The 17,063-nt window shown below is 36.5% G+C and overlaps 4 protein-coding genes across 4 annotated transcripts; 1 reads left to right on the top strand and 3 right to left on the bottom strand.

Moving 5' to 3' along the window:
* Positions 1–342: 342 nt before the first annotated feature.
* LOC106132219 (centromere/kinetochore protein zw10 homolog) lies at positions 343–4,575 on the bottom strand. The gene is made up of 5 exons (XM_013331578.2): positions 3,072–4,575; positions 2,602–2,808; positions 1,858–1,987; positions 1,283–1,424; positions 343–715 (listed from the first exon to the last, which is right to left on the bottom strand). Exons 1-5 carry the CDS (start codon positions 4,573–4,575, stop codon positions 500–502), a joined length of 2,199 nt encoding a protein of 732 aa, XP_013187032.1. The 3' UTR covers positions 343–499.
* Positions 4,576–4,583: 8 nt separating this feature from the next.
* LOC106132220 (protein POLR1D-like) lies at positions 4,584–5,139 on the bottom strand. The gene is made up of 2 exons (XM_013331579.2): positions 4,912–5,139; positions 4,584–4,836 (listed from the first exon to the last, which is right to left on the bottom strand). Exons 1-2 carry the CDS (start codon positions 4,977–4,979, stop codon positions 4,584–4,586), a joined length of 321 nt encoding a protein of 106 aa, XP_013187033.1. The 5' UTR covers positions 4,980–5,139.
* A 481-nt stretch (positions 5,140–5,620) lies between these two features.
* On the top strand, positions 5,621–7,868 carry LOC106132212 (translocon-associated protein subunit beta). Its single transcript, XM_013331570.2, has 3 exons — positions 5,621–5,760; positions 5,922–6,298; positions 7,117–7,868. The coding sequence occupies exons 2-3, from the start codon at positions 5,927–5,929 to the stop codon at positions 7,315–7,317; spliced, it is 573 nt and encodes a 190-aa protein (XP_013187024.1). The 5' UTR covers positions 5,621–5,760; positions 5,922–5,926; the 3' UTR covers positions 7,318–7,868.
* Positions 7,869–11,846: 3,978 nt separating this feature from the next.
* LOC106132217 (CSC1-like protein 1) lies at positions 11,847–16,938 on the bottom strand. The gene has a single exon (XM_060952663.1). It carries the CDS (start codon positions 16,696–16,698, stop codon positions 14,452–14,454), a length of 2,247 nt encoding a protein of 748 aa, XP_060808646.1. The 5' UTR covers positions 16,699–16,938; the 3' UTR covers positions 11,847–14,451.
* Positions 16,939–17,063: the final 125 nt, after the last annotated feature.

A 17,063-nucleotide genomic window follows, 5' to 3' on the forward strand; every position in this document is an offset into this window, starting at 1 on the left:
GCACCCCCGGGCCCTAGATTACTACTACTACTCTGAATTCCTCGTCAGAGAGTTGAGAAAAACCCGAATTAACGCCAGGAGGAAGCAGAGTTGCCTGATCGCCTTAATCGTTTCTAACGAATAAATTCAGTTTTGACATAATAAAGAGCAGAACTTAGATGCAGTTTCGTAACAAACCAGAGGAATTTACAAACACGATAAACACTCATCAACCTAACGTCATCTCTCTCAAGTATGACTTTCGACTGTTTCTATGCGTTTGACTTAAGCAAATTACGGCACTGTCTATCCCGTTCGAAATAAAGACGTGGTAATATGCGGGCTTGTAATAAAACACCAATACCATTGAACACCATATATTATATTACGGATACTGACTGAAATGGGGCATACAGACTGGTGAAAGCTAATGCACTAAAAAAAATTACTGACAACGTTCCATTCCATATCAACATCCACCAGTCCGTACACATTACAATTTGAACAACGAACATCGAATTTATTTAATTTTAGACAGTAAATTGGCGCGAAACTGCGTGTTTTGGAAGAGTGCTTTGATCAAGGTTCTCAATTCATCCGTCTTGAAATGTTCGGAGAGGGGTCCGACGCCGTCGTTCCAATGCTTCTCTATGTCTTTGAGGGACCCTCTGAGAACGAATATCAGCTCCTGGAACTTCGCCCATGACTTGACGTGGGCATGTACATCTTCTTGGTTCTGTGGAAGGTGCTTTCAAATTATTTTTAATATTTATTTATAATGTGTGTTGTATTTATTTACAGTGCGGCCTTTCTCAGTCTTTCCCACTATGGTGGCTCTGTATATCCCGCAGGGGATATAAACGTGACGCATATGTATGAGTTGTATCTTTATTTACACGAATTGCAAGTCAAGGTCATGGTTAGATCCCAATTAAAAATATAAATGTGAAAGTATCAAATCAAAAACGCATACTAGACTATGTCATGGATGTCGTAAAAGGCGACTAAGGGATAGATTTATAAACTTGAGACTCTTCTTTTAGGCGATGGTCTAGAAACCTGTCTCTATTTGAATCTCAATACTATCATTAAACCAAAAAGTTGAACGTGGCCTCTCATTCATTTCAAGACTGCTGGCTCCGTCTTCCCCGCAAGGGATATAGACATGATTATATATATATAAAATGTATGTAAGCAGACAATCGATCCCCAGACAGCAATCTACAAGTTTCCTCAAGACATAACCGCACCAGCATGAGCGTCTCTCACGCATGCAAAGGTCTGCCATGTCACCAAACTTTACCTGGAACAGTCCCGGTGCTTTTTGCACGACAACCGTGTATATATCGCCGAGCTGCACCGCCATCTCCATGGATATGTCCTCCACGGTGCACACGCGGTGGATCAATTCATGAACGAACATGTTGACTAGGGTGCCCATCAGCCTGGAACAAAAATAGGTCTACAATTATTTTTTTAAATCCTTTTTATGCTATTTTAAACAATTTTAACAACAGTGGCCTTTCAAGACTGTTGGCTCTGTCTACCCCGCGAGGGATATAGACGTGATTATATGGACGTATGTATTGTATTTATTCACTAATGCATGTACACAGATAGTATATGAAGTTAATAAGTAAGAGAGAAAATTGTATAGTAGAATTCAATTCTTCTCTTTTTAAGACTATTGGTTCTGTTTACCTGGATGGAAAGTGTCAGGTTGCAAGCCCATCGCCTAAAAGAAGAATCCCATGTTTATAAGCCTATCCCTTAGTCGCCTTTTACAATAACCATACACCGGTTACACAGAGCCAACAATCTCGAGAAGACTAAAAGAGAAGACAATTTAAAAAAAAATGTGTCACGGAGATAACAAACCTGACAAACACATTGGCCGGGAACACTCCGATCCATACGTTCTTGAGCAGGTGCAGCTGCCGGAGACACTGCCTCACGGCCGCCTCCGCGTTGTTGCTCAGGAGATCCTTCACCACGATGCTGTTCAGATCTACAAACAAAATGTTTTTAATTATGTGACTAACTAGCTTTAAGCCGCGCGAATATGTTATTGCTTCTCACAGTCTTAATTGCCTATCATTCTCGTCTACCTTCCTCCTGGCTTTAGTCCCGGTTGCATCCCTGGGGAGGAGCACGGGGTATGCCTTTGACCATGGATCCTGGATTGGGTAAGTCAGGATTATTCTCGTCATAAAAGTTAAACTAACTGCAGCAATAAAAGGCGTCATCTAAACCACTTTAAACGTCATTTTTTTACTTCCATTCCCATTTATTGTCACTGGCTTTGTCGCCACTGAGGATAAACGTGAAAAATTATCCATATTATCACTAATATCAATATGTCATTAAAAAAATAAGCCTTCGCAGGCACCCTTTGACGTCATTTTACAATTCAATAAATTAAATTTAAGTTATATCTACTCCACTATAAGAAAATATTTTTATTTTTGTATTTTTAATAAATAACTAAAAAAAGAGGGTTGGAAACACCTCACTGCGCTGCACCAAGCGACCGATCGCAACCGATGGAAACAGTTGGTAGACAAAATCAGGAGTCACAATACACAGCAATAAGGCCCTGACTAAGAAGAAAAAAAATCGCACCTGAAGAACGCACATTATCCAAGATCTGCTTCCTCTGCTGTTGCATGTGCACGGTGAGATGGTGGTAGCCGAGGTCTCGCAGCTTCTGCACCAGGTCGACGAAACTGATCGGGTAGTCCAGCTCCCGGCCTTCCATCAGGATCATCCACTTGTCTCCGAAGGTTTGCAGGTTGTGCGCTAGGTACATGCAGTTGTTGTGGAACAGGGCTGAAAAATGCAGGGCTTATTCAAAACCAGAGGTTCCTAATCTTATCATGAACATTCAATGAATGAAATTTTAGATTGTTGATGGCTGAATGGTAAACATGCTAGGCAAAAATCACAAGAAAGGCGTTTGGGGGCACAGGTTCAAATCCTACTGAATTATGTAGAGTGCCAATGGATGCTTTATAGGTGAGTGTCATACTCTCAGTAGACAGCCTTGTGTGAGAAAATACATTTATAAATATCTCGGGAAAAAAGACACTTACCAACATATTGTGGTATGGTTTGCAGATAGTTCTCATGATAATATGGTACAACTGCATCATACAATTCAAACACTATGCGGGTGGTATGGTACAGTTTCTTGCACACCACATCGGAGCATTGCACAGCTTGTTCCATCATAACATATACTAAATCAAGCAACTCTTGTGCCGTCTTGGATATCATGCACCGCGGGAAATAAAACAAACTTTTTGGTATAGTAGCATCTAGGATCTTGAGAGCATCCTCGGTATTCTCATCTAAAGGTGAACCAACAACTTCATTTGACTCCGGAATGGTTTCCACACCAATGGACATAGTTGCACTCAAATCTTTGAGCATGATGGACCGAGCAGTCTCCAAAAAATACTGGCTAGACTTCTCAGAAAAAATTACATCAATATTATTTACATAATCTAGTATAGACAAATTTTCTTCAGGAAAGAATTTGACTACAGTTAAAAAGTGCTGGAAATCTTCTATTTCTGATGTAATTTTACCATAACTTTGAAGCTCATTTATATTATTAGGTATTGTATCTATAAGACAATCCTCAACTAATATATCTCTAAATGCAACAGCTATCTCAGACCCAATCTTCCTTATAATTGTGCGATCGCAGTCAAATTCAATGTTCAACCTGTTACTAAGGTAATGAAACAGTAACCTCAAATTTGCTATCACATGATCATACGGGGGTTTATAATTCGGCTTGTGATTGATAGTTATAGTCATCAAGATATCAGTTTCAGCAAATACAGTACAATCATTATGAATAATAGGGATGAGAACTTCTTTAAGAAGAAACTGACCCAACTCTGTAACCTTTTCCCTCAGTCTTTTGCACCTTTCTAAAGCATTCAATATGTCTCTAGACATCTGAGACTCATCTAGTTTTATTTTGAATGTGATAACAGTTTTCTTTGGACTTGCATTGATATTTGTGTATACCAGTTCTGTCCATTCATTAAACAGTTCATGGAGCAAGTTGTCTAATATTAATTGTCCTGTAGTCTTAGTGTTTACGTAAAGGTCTAGCTCCCTAAAGCCCTCCGCAGGCATCTCTACAAGCTGCACTAAATCATACACAGCCTCAATGGAACGAGAATAGCTTTGAGCCTCCCGTCCCTCATCAAATTCCTTAACATACCTCCCACATTGCACTACATCATATAATATATTCATGGCAAAGTTTACAAGCTGTAATTCCTTAGACAATTGATCATGGTTCTCTATAGATTTCAGTATTTCAGCCATTGTTTCCTGTTCTATTTCCTGCTTGCATTGCTGCATTTCATCCACCAAAGCCTTACTTTCGATACACAATTCTTTACCCTCATTTATTATTGACTCAATGTCCCAATCACAGCTACCTATATAGGCTTTCATATCAACTTTCAATTGTTCTATTTCCTTAATAACTAGGGGTATCTTATCTGTGGGTTTCCATGTGCTTGAATTGTTGAAGATAGTTTTTAACACATCTTCTACATTGTAATCAGCCATTTTGGTGTTTACTTTTTTAATTTGTCTTTTTTGATAGAAGGTTCTGGTTTTCGATCGTGTTTAGGAGAACGAGTGTAGGGCTGCTTGCGGTTGTATCGCGAGCTGTGGTACTTGTTAGAGCTCACAGCATGCCGCAGTGTGTTGACAAGGAAACGTTTGTTGGTTTTCTGTTGCGGCGCTTTGACCCAACCCGAGGGACCCACTATTTCGGCTCTAGCAGCGCCTTGCACTGCTTCACGCATCAGCTCCTCTACCGCCAATCTAAAACACGTATTGGTAAATCGTAAAATCATTTAAGCAACTCTTATAACTCACCGTGACTTACTAATACCATACTTTTCTAAAGCTTTATCGTCTAGTGGTTCTTTTTCGGGAATTTTGGTATCATCTTCTTTATCTGTCATAGTTTAATGTATTTCTACAATAACTAATAGTATTTCACTACATAAATAACTAGATTTTTCTTAAAATTATTTAAGAATTCAAATAGTAAATCATTTTTTCATCAATTTTCAATCCACGAACACGAAAACAAACACGTATTTTTGACAATCCGTGCGCATGCGTGCGTTTTGTTCTGAAAAAATACGTGTAGTTTTTTTTTGTTTTTTTAATCTACAAACTTTATAAATTATGTAATTTATTAAATAAACATAAATAAAATATTTAGGAACCACATATATCTATTAATAAATTTAAATAATTTTAGACATTTCGTATAACGTTATACATGTCGTATAACGCAAAAAATACTTAAATGCATTTAGGTCGGAGTGGGAAGACCTAGACGAACGTATCTTGATCAAATTAAGGACGTCCTGGTAAAGGGTCAGGTCAAAAGTACCCGAAACCGCCGAGCTTGTATGAAGAGAGTTATGAATGTGGACGAAGCGAAAGAAGTATGCAGAGATCGTGGCAAGTGGAAAGAGGTAGTCTCTGCCTACCCCTCCGGGAAAGAGGCGTGATTTTATGTAGATATGTATGTATGTATGTATGCATTTAGTTAGTAACTCTTAAAAAAAAAGTTGTGAACCTTACACATGTACTGGCAACAATTTTGGACGCGTGGAGTGAAACGTCACAGAATGTCAGCCACGTACAAAATCTGTCATCGGTGAAGTAGCCTTTCTCGACGAGTTTACGATTACATTTCCAAATTTTTTATTATTTCTTCACATTTAAAAGGTAAATATATTTTTACTGGATTGATTTAATAAGGAACTGATAAGCATAATCATTTTCTTGTTAAATAATTGTGTATTTAATTCATATATCTACTAAAAACGGACATCCCAAATAGAAAAAGTAGACTGTGCCAAATTCTCATTCTAAATTAAATATTGCAGACAGAATGGCTGCGAAATACTTTTCGCTTGTCTTGTTCATCGCTGCGGCGGTTATCGCTGAAGAGGAGCCAACAATTGCGAGGCTACTTGTGTCCAAGCAGGTGCTAAACAAATACTTGGTGGAGAATATGGATATTTTAGTTAAATATACTCTGTACAACGTTGGGACAGCCCCCGCTGTGGATGTGAAGCTGGTAGACAATGGATTCCACCCTGAAGTATTCACAGTAGTTGGTGGTCAACTGACGGCACATATTGACAGGATTCCACCACAAACAAATGTATCCCATGTGGTGACTGTGAGATCTAACAGATACGGCTATTTCAACTTCACAGCTGCCGAGATCACATACAAAGCAAGTGAAGATGCTGCAGAGGTAAGACATTTTAAAAATCTAAAATATATCTTGACCATGGCCTGTCAGTTTCTAGACTGTCGGCTCTGTCTTCCTCGAAAGGGATATAGACGTGATTATATATATATATATATATATACATATGTGTATGTATATAAAATATATCATTTTTGTTTTTTATATTCACAAATGACATTCATCTAAGTATATTTTTAAAATAGCCACCTTTTCCATATCTTTAAAATTTAAGAGCATTAACTAGTGTTTTACCCAAAAGAGATTGTTGTTTGATGAGGGCCGGTTTTTTATTTTTCATATTGTTTTTTAAAGGGTAAAAATTTCTGCATAAAAATTTAAACACAATAAAGAGGATACCATACATATACCTCAAAAATATAATCCTCAATATTTAGGTAAATACCTGTCTTAGGTGAGGAAATGTTAACCAATAGGATTGCGGAGTGAAGATTTTGTGCAATACTATTTGAACAAGATTACATTGTGATGGAGGATAGAGATAACTCAGTTAAACAAAACACTCTATTTGCCATAATCATAATAAAAATAAATATATAAATTAATACAGGACAAATTACACAGATTGAGTTAACCTTGAAGTAAGATTGAATGTTCTGTTATATTATGAGACACTAACTCAACAATACTATATTTTATATTAAATACTTATATGTAAAGACAAACATCCAAGACCCAAAACACACAAATAATAAATTAATTCTTTATTGACTTGAAAAAAATACAATTTCAGAACCAAGGTTGGGCCTTTCTTTTAAATCTTAAACTAAATACACTAATGGCAACATTGTTATTGTTTCCAGGTTATGTACTCAATCAGCAGTGCGCCAGGAGAGGGCGCTATCGTCGCGTTCAAAGACTACGATCGCAAATTCTCCTCCCACTTCCTGGACTGGGCCGCATTCGCAGTCATGACCCTCCCCTCCCTAGCCATCCCGTTCTTCCTGTGGTACTCCTCAAAAAGCAAATATGAGAAGCTTTCTAAGCCCAAAAAGAATCATTAGTTAGTATTAGTCCATTTATTTAGGTACTTGAATAAAAGTAAATTATATTGCAATGACTTTCAAAAAATACTATTAAGAAATAAGTTATAGTGAATAGCAAAAGTAATGCATTATATGCATTATTTTTTATTTCATTTTGCTTTTTCCTATAAAGGAAAATTAATTTTATTTTTCAATAAGATGTATCATGATTGTTTACTTTTATTTAAGTACTTAAACCAATAGACTTAAATAGGTCATTGCTAATGTTGTGTTGTTATAGGATAATGTGCAACAACATTTTTAATAAATAAGTCTTATATAACTAAATACTTGACAAAAATATATAATATATTAAAAAATCATCAAGAGATTCAGCTATTTTTCTGAACAAATGTTATAAATTGTTGGATGAATGCCTAAGGAAAATATGAAGGTTGTGTAAAAATGTTATTAGCAGTACCTACTATAATATGGAGCATTAGCAATGATAAAATCTATCTCATAAGTTATCTGTTCATACAGTTTTGTTAATAGTAATTTATATGAACAATAAAAGCTTTTTTAAGAGATTGTTTTAAATTTCATTGAAATACTGACACATTTGGTATTTATCTATAAAAGTTGGTCTTATTCATCTATTATAAATAATGATTAAAAATTACTCAGAAATTGATTGAGATTAAGTTACACGTGCCGTGTGGTTTGCGGCACTTAAGAATAGAACCACTCCATATCTTTCCCATGGATGTGGTAAAAGGCGACTAAGAGATAGGCTTATAAATCACTGAATCTCAATTCCAACATGAAGCCATGCAGCTGAACGTGGCCTTTCAGTCTTATCGAGACTATTGTTACTGTTTACCCCGCAAGGAGTATAGACGTGATTATATTGTTTTCTTTTAAGGCCCTTTATTTTTATTCCCAATCTTGGAATTCAGCGTATATTTTATTAAGATTCTGGGGAAAAACATTGGGTACCTTTCATTTCATCCCGCGAAAAACTAGTTCCTGTGAGATTTGTCAAAACGCTGAATTCTTTTGTAGGTGGCGCTAAATTCACGCAGGTAAAAGGTACAAATTTATAGTCGATCAGATAAGTTCTATTTCATGATGACCTGACCGAGAACCGAAATATATTTTTGTTTGCCATTATTCTGAAATTATAGAGCTGCTTGGCAATCGACGTGACATGGCTTCGCCATTTATAAATCAAACTACTAATGTGCGAAAATATTAATTAGTTTAGGTATAGGATATTTTTCTGGATTTAAAAGGAGGTGAAATTAGAAGTAAACATTTTATGTAATACAAAGGGCACCCCATTTGGACTGGAGCCATGATCCAGCGGACTATACCTACTAAGTAAAAGGCCTGTGTTGTTCTTCGATCAAGTATAAAAAACTTGATAAACAGTTGCATACAAAATGAAAGAAAATAGTGTCCGAACTGCAATATGTACTTAACCATTGGTATATCACTTTTAATATTGCGTTACCCACTACTAATTACTATGAAAAAAATACTTACCTACTACAGAACGCGAGCTCAACAGCAGTAGCTCAATAGAGGGATCTCCTTAATTATTATAGGCCTAGCCGTATTTGGGTCCAATAAATATTTATAAGATGTCATTGTCAGAGTCAATCAAAATGGAGAAATAAACCATCCACGCGGACGGAGTCGCGGGCGAAAGCCAGTTAAAAAATAAAAATCAACAGCATCTCTATTATTTTAGCAGAGTCATCGTATAACCCAAACAAATGATGCTGAAAAACAATGATATCGATTTGAAGGTTCGGGTAGTGTCTATTAAATTTCAAGGGTTATACTCTTGCCGAATGTGATAAATTTAAAGTAAAATAATGTTTCAAAAGGTTTTTTGGCTAAAATATAATGGAATTTCATGCAAATATTGTATAAATAACAAAAATATTTGCCAAAAAAAATGACACTCCATATTCTTTCTTCCTTCCTCCAACATTCTGGACGTGTGATTTTTACAATTAGGAACGGACGAATGGACGAACGACAGAATGAAAAGGCAACCCAAAACGTCAAGTGGGCGGTCATTTGGTGAGGTCACTTTTCTGTTGTGGATTGTGTATCTAGTTTTTTTTTATACTTGATCTAGGTATTTCCTACATAGTAGGTATATGGACATCGTTGGTAGCAGACATAGAAGCGAAATTCCTTACTGCTTTACATTAGCAATAGTGAATCACTCCGCTCCAACAAAATGACCCCATACACTCTATACATATAATAAAGTAATTGACTGATGTCTGTACTTGAAAGATATTGGCAAGACATCGATAAGGGGTATCTATATAAGACCAACAGAAGCCAAAAATGTGATTTTTATAAATTCTATAAGTGCGTTTGTACCTACGACGTGATACGGTCACGCGAAATCTATTGCTCCCATTTGAATGCGGTTGTCTCATATGTTTTAGACTTGATCAAACTTAAAGCTTGTATTAGACATTTTTCTCCCCTTCCCTTTATGGAGCAAACAGGAGGTCAGCTCTTTTTAGTGAACCTTTACAGCAAACAAATCCGCGACCTATTAATATCACCGATGAATTTAATCTCCTGAAGTTCTCGTACTCATGTGCATCAGTTTCCCAAAACTATGATAAGTAAAACACATTTTTTTACAAAACAATTTAATAAAATATTTAATAGCTTATTTACATAAAATACTATTTAATACACAAAGTATAAAGTGCAACAAAAATGGCCGTGAGTTACAAATGATATCATCGCAAAAAAAATATAAAAATAAGTTAATAAACATATTGATAGCAACAGAAATATTTATAAACTACCTATTATAAATAGTTAGTTTAATTTTAATAAACGAAATAAACCTGCTTGACAATTCATATTAATATTATCACAATGAAAACAGGGATTGGAAAACTTTGGTTGCATATGTAGGCATCTTCTCTTGAATAATATGTCATATTGTAATTAATTCATTGACATTCGCGTTTTGCTAATTTAGGTAATTAAAATACCAATACTTAGGTTAAGAATTACAATTATTAAGCTTTATATACAAAAAAAATGTTGTGATGAATCACAGTGCAAATTACAATTAATAATCTTCACGTAAATATGATAAACATAATCAGTGATATACTAAATACAGCTACATCACAAATTACACAGTGTGAGTAATAAAATGACCATAAATGACCGCATGATATTAAATTTCCTAACGCTTATGGAGGCTTATGTATGTTTATTGATTTCTGGGAGTTAAGTGAGCTCCAGATTGTTATAAAAAAAACCATGATCATGATACATTGAAATCACCTGACACGGAAATTTAATTCGATGTTTCGATTCATCATTTACAAGAAAAATCAAGATTTTTAAAAGTAGTAATTATTATAAAGTGTAAATTAAATACCAAAGTACAAATATATTAGACTTAGACACTTAGTTAATTCCGTAGTTGGTTTTCCCATTTTGCCATTTAATTTTAGGTAAAAAGTTTTGTCAATGAGTTCCGAGTAAGTATCTTTGTGGAGATCTTAATACCTAAGGATCGTTAAACAATATTAGTGCTCAGCCAGGTAAAAAAAAAAATTAGGAAAAGGTACAAAAAAGCAATGAGTTTTACAGTCAATCAATACAAATGCACTGCAACCGCCTCTATTACCGCGACATAGAGTTCCATGCAGGCTTACTTAATATGCCGTTGACTGTATGAATGAACACAATATCCAATTCACAACTCAACAGTGACGTCACTACCAAATTCAAACAAAGATTTCTCGTATCATCATTTTACCCAAAAAGAACAATACGCTACGGTGTCGACCACGCAACAAACACTCGCTTGAACGCTTATGATTGGGTAATATTTTCTGTAATAGTCATTCTTTCTTCCGGAATGCTTGTGAAAGTAGCTAATACATCAGTTAAACTAGCAATTTTTAACTTCGATCCAAACAAATTCCTTGATAAGTCCTATCGTGGACCTTGAAGAATCCACCACGGGACAATATTGCAATTTGCAATGTACCAGTTCCGTTCTGTGATGTTCTAAGTAAACTAATTGGAGACCTCGAGATACTGCTTCAATTAATTTCGTACTTGAATAACAAAGAGTTACGTAAAGAGAACGGTTTTTTTGTAGAAACTCACATTTCTACACTTTTCGGCGCAAAAAAATTCTACTTAGATTTGATAACATTCATTAGAAATTATTGGCATTAGGTAGATAGCGTTAGACCAAGAGGTGGTTAAAAGCTTTTATGTGAACCACAAACAAGTTCATCAACAGTTAAAATCGACCTCTATGACTCAGAAATAGAATCAAAATTGCTACGAATATATCTAGTATGATATACAGCTTTCTGTACATAACGAGGCCCAATTAATTATGTATGTTCTGCATATCCATTTACGTAGTTGACTAATACGGAATTGTACAGCTGCACAGAATGTGATAAGAATAAAATGATGTCGGCACAATAATGTATCGGAGACGAGTTATTAAAAGCCAATCTATACTAATATTATAAAGCTGAAGAGTTTGTTTTTAACGCGCTAATCTCAGGAACTACTGGTTCGAATTGAAAAATTCTTTTTGTGTTGAATAGACGCGGACGAAGTCGCGGGCACAACTAGTAATACAATATTGCGAATCTAAGGCACGGTTGCCTTCAAAGCGAGAAGAGAAATTATATGTGTTTTTAATAATCAATCTGATTTTGTTATTTCCACATCTCTCGGGCCTTAGATGGTACCTAAAAGATTATCACATTTCGGTGATGTATTTTTTGTTATACGTCGACGATCTATTCTTATGGAAAAGTCTTATCAGGCATAGATTGAAACCTTTATCTAAAGCCAAATGTAATCGTACTTTTAGTGCAAGAGAAAAACAATATAAAGTGTGAACGATTTAAAAAAAATAAACAATGAAGCCGAAATTGCTAATTTCATAACAAACATTAGCTTCGTACACATGGGAATCGTTTTTTTTAAAACATCATGTTAACTATTATATTTTAACCGACTTTAATAAAGGAGGAAGTTTCTCAATTCGAACGTGTTTTTACCTAAGCCATAAACATGAAAACATAGCTGAGCAAACCCAAGTCCCAAAGCTTAGTGTCGGAGGATGCTTAATGATGAAATGGGAACACACAAAGATAAGAGAAAAAGGGGAATCTTTAACTCATTTTAAACTTTCGCGTTGCTTTATAGGTACTATTTATAAATAATACAGGTATTAAACGCGCACGTAACGTACCTTTATTTTTCTCGGACTTTTAGAATCATGTTACAATGATCCGTATTGTTAATACCTGTATTATTTATAAGTGGAAATATATACCAACGGAGTTTCTTCTTTACTTTTCACAAAACTAAACCAAACTTCCCTGAATGGCTATTAAGTATTGAATATATTGCTACATGATACGGGTAATTTGTATGACTTCACGGCGTAAAAGCCAATTTAAAAACAACAGGAACATTATCACATCAAAAGACTGTACAATATAAAAAGATTCAACAAATTCATGTCTTGTTTTTGGTCGTGGTTTCACCAGCGAGAATTTTCATTACAGTTATATGTAGGAATAATTATTTATATATTATTTTTAATTTGTTTAAATTTAGATGAGATACGTACAAAAGATTGTTGAGCTAAGTCTACATATGTGGTTACGAAGTGGAGGTGATAACTACTAGGTAATTCAATATTTGAAACATGTAGATGATAATTTACATTTTGTCAATAGATCAAAAATAACCACCAAGAATTTGTGTAAATCATCTAGGTACACATAGGTATATTTTAAATTATAAGAAACTTAAATTTGGAAATACCTATTTAAAATTGCGAAATAAGAATAAGAATCTCCTTAAGAACTCGTTCACTCCACCTATCATCTTTTTACATAAATTAAGATAGTATCTAGTCAGATTTAACAATGTATATAAAATAAAATTATGTGCACATCAGTAAAATAAAGCCGCCTTCAATTTTAAGTAAAAATGCTTGTTTAAGTCTTCATAAAAAAGCAGAAAACTGGTGAAACAGTTTGTCGAAGCTAATGAATGCGACAGTTTATACAACTCTACAACCTTAGCTGTCTAGCATCGGTGGTGGAATCGATAAGGTGCCCGATTTGAAATTCTTGATACGCGCAGGTTCAAATCCCACCTAGGACATATACCAATAACTCTTTTTCTGAGGTATGTGCATTAGTTTGAATGCTAACTGATTTTCTTTCGGTGAGGGTGAGAAAACTGCACATTCAGGCAACGGGTGAACAAATGGTCTAATGAGAATAAATTTAATTTAAGATCCTGAATCTTCCTGGTCTAGTAGCGAGGCAAAAACAAATTGTGTTTGTCTTTTTGAGAATCCTTGGTCTGTCTACCCCGTTAGAGATAAAGACGTAATTGTATGTACGCTGTTGACAAAAAGGCTTTGTATTTCACACTCCTAGATCTTCGTCAGAGGCAAACTCTTAGAGCTCGTCCTCAGGAAAGATGCAATCGGAATATACCGCAAGGTACGCCGAGACCTAAAGCACTTGACTGCGTGGAAGGTCACATTCGCGTTGGACTGACCAAATAAGTCTATTATGGGCCAGTCCATTAACGAGTGCAGTAGGATGACTTCAAGCAGAGAAAAAATGGCGAAGAATCATGCGGAATGTTTCACATGCCCGCTCCACTTCCACGACTACATGACGACCACGGCCACTCTGTCATGTGTATCAATAAACAGAGAGGGCTGAAACAGATTTCTGCCGTAAGAAACGCACGAATATTGATTCACAAAGCGGTCTTAATAGTTTTTAACAAGCGAGTACATTTCAACTAGGGTGAACCACGTGACCGTGTGAATTTAGTCACTAAGTGCGAGTGCGTTTAAAAATTAGTGTTAGAGAAACACGGACGTAAAGTTCCAATCACCGATATTTAATACGTAAAGTAAAATATATTAATTAATTTATAAAAGAATATTGCATTATTTATTTACATTATCAAAACTTTTAAAACCCATTAATCGATTTAACGATAGGGGCAATGACGCTTTAGATAAGCGTAGGTATCTCGAGATAGGGCTCCGGTCAATTGCGGTGCGAATTCACAATGTAATTGATTTGCTACCATTTAGATATTTATTGGTTCTGGGTTGTAGGCCTGAGTTATCACAGGAGATGAGGCCCCGTAATCGGGGGTGGTAGGAGTCGTGCTCGGGGTCGAGTCTATTGGTTTGCTCAGAACCGGGGCTACGTACGCGGGGAACTGTATACTGGGTTCCTCCTGTAGCGGGGCAGGCGGCGTGCAACTAGGGAAAGGACTTAGTAGCAAGAACGTTGCAAACGCTACTATAGAGGCCATTATCAAAATGATAGTCCGAGCTTCGAAACCTGACCTCAAGCCGGCCCACGCCGCCATACTGATCAATAAAAGCACCACTGAAAGGCGGATCAGCCTCACCGCGGTCGCATGAATCCTTCCCCCGCCCACGCCACTCATATCACACGGTCCGTAAGCGAAATAAAGGTTATGCTTGTCAGCTACGTGCTTCAGAAGCAGGTAGATCAATCCGAATGGAGCTATCAGCGGACACGCGAGGCTATAGACCATTGTAATGGAAAAAATAGCGATACTCCATGCATAATGCACTCCGAATGGAAACTCGTAAAGAATAGCTCTCTTTACATAACTCTTTTCCGCTTTCGATTTAGACTGCAATAAATACCAGACATAGAGGAACAACTCGGGGAATCTAATCAATTCTAGAGACGTACCAATAAAGGCGGAGGTGATAACGTAATTGACGAAGAATGCGCCTTTGTCGGGCAGAAATACGCAATCCCAACGCATGGTGTCATTTTCGTGATGCCAAGTCCATCGTACGAATGAATCGGCACTGGCTAGCCCTAGCGATGGTAAAATCAGAGTCATCAACAGTAGGAATGAAACGGTTTTTGTCATGATTGAATAGTTCTGATGTGACTTGGTCCAATGTGAAAGGAATTTGTCAGAGAAAGCCACGATGGCCGGCATCACAGCTGCCATTGTCCACAGCAGCAAGGTTGGAAGAAAATCAAATATGACAGTACTCACTTTAGTCATATGTTCAGGCTTCGCAACCAAAGTATTAAAGAGATTCACAACAATGGCTGGAGTCGTAAGGAAGAATAAGACAATGAACAGAAAGAAATTTACAAAGAATGCCTTTATGTACCATACACCTGGCTGAACGTTAAGATTCTCCCAGATGATGTCTGCGGGGTTTGTGGCGTGGGTCAGAACCCAGCCACGATGCAAACTAAAGTTATTAATGACATGTTCGGCGAGTTGGTAAGATGGTAAAGTTAAAAAAGCAATACCTAGAGGATCGTTGAGTACAATTGCCCGTATTCTTTTAGCTTCATCCTTCAGTCTCTTCTGTTCGTTGGTGTAAAATTCCAAGGCGTCCACTTCGGGCCCACACCATTTTGGCCGTACCATAATGCGCTTCCCAGTCTTCCTGAAATATGTATCAGTGTACACGAGAGCTTCACTAACCATCTCCTTTTTCTCAAGGACTTCATTTAGCTTGTTGATGTTGAAGGCTAACCGTAAATCTACAATTTGTATGTGAGGGAAATTATGGGCAAAGTAAGCTCTTATTGTAGACTCATTCCTGTCAGCTTTTGATATATTTGTTATCATAATAGTGCCCGTGATGGAAGTAGGCACAGGTTTGCGGCCAGTGCACCTCCTCATAATCAAAATAGATATAGGTATGAACGAGATACTTATCAGGGTATGAACCCATAGCCAATAGGATCTGCCATTTAGGTTAGATAAAGTTGTTCTTGCCAATGTCGTATTATCGTCTCTCCAGACATCCCCACTAAAATTGATGGGTAAGATTACTCCAATGGAAATGACAGTGATGATAAACATTAGGGTAATAGCATGCCTTTGGAAAGACAAGTAGTGTACTGCATCAGGGCCACATTTAACAAGAATCTGCTCCCGCGAAAGCCTGAATACGGCAGGCAACCAAGTGAAAAATCCTTCGTCGATGTTGGGCGGTTCTTCTGCGCTCCGCGTCCCGTTGACGAGTTCTTCGTTATCTCCGCTACGATAGAACAAATTCGTCCATCTGCTCTTCGATCGTTGTACCAAGGCCATTCTCCCATAGTTCCATGCCGTCCGTCGAAGAACACAAAACAAGAGTATCAAGAAAGCCCATGATATCAAATTGAGTATCAAAGTTTGAGGTATTCCATTGTAAACTGGCGTTATTATTACACTTTGTGAAGTATTCCAGAGCATGCACCCCTCGTCCACAGACGAGTTAGCGAGTGCGAGACTCGACAATGTAGTGTCCGCAAAGAAACTCATTTTCGCTTTCATGTCGCAACACAATCACTTTGCTACGAAAATTATCACCCACATAATTAAGATCTAATGAACCAGATTTTGTAGCACATAAATTTTTATTGTTTCACAAACGCAGTTTTATTAAAATTATTATTACTAAACTTAATATCGAGAAGGAAGCCAGCTGGCGTCAAAATTGTTAAATGATTCAATCAAATCCAACCAAATAGACAAATAAACGTAGGTAAAAAGCAAAGCTGACAGAAAGTGACAGACATGACAGATTAATGACAATGACTATACTTTACCATTTTTCTGCGCTTTTATTTAAACTATATCTGGCACAGACTTATAATTTTGACAATATCAACGCACAGACTTTGACTGGTACAATTGTT

This window comes from Amyelois transitella, chromosome 3, assembly GCF_032362555.1.
Source record: "Amyelois transitella isolate CPQ chromosome 3, ilAmyTran1.1, whole genome shotgun sequence".
Classification (NCBI taxonomy): Eukaryota; Metazoa; Arthropoda; class Insecta; order Lepidoptera; family Pyralidae; genus Amyelois; species Amyelois transitella.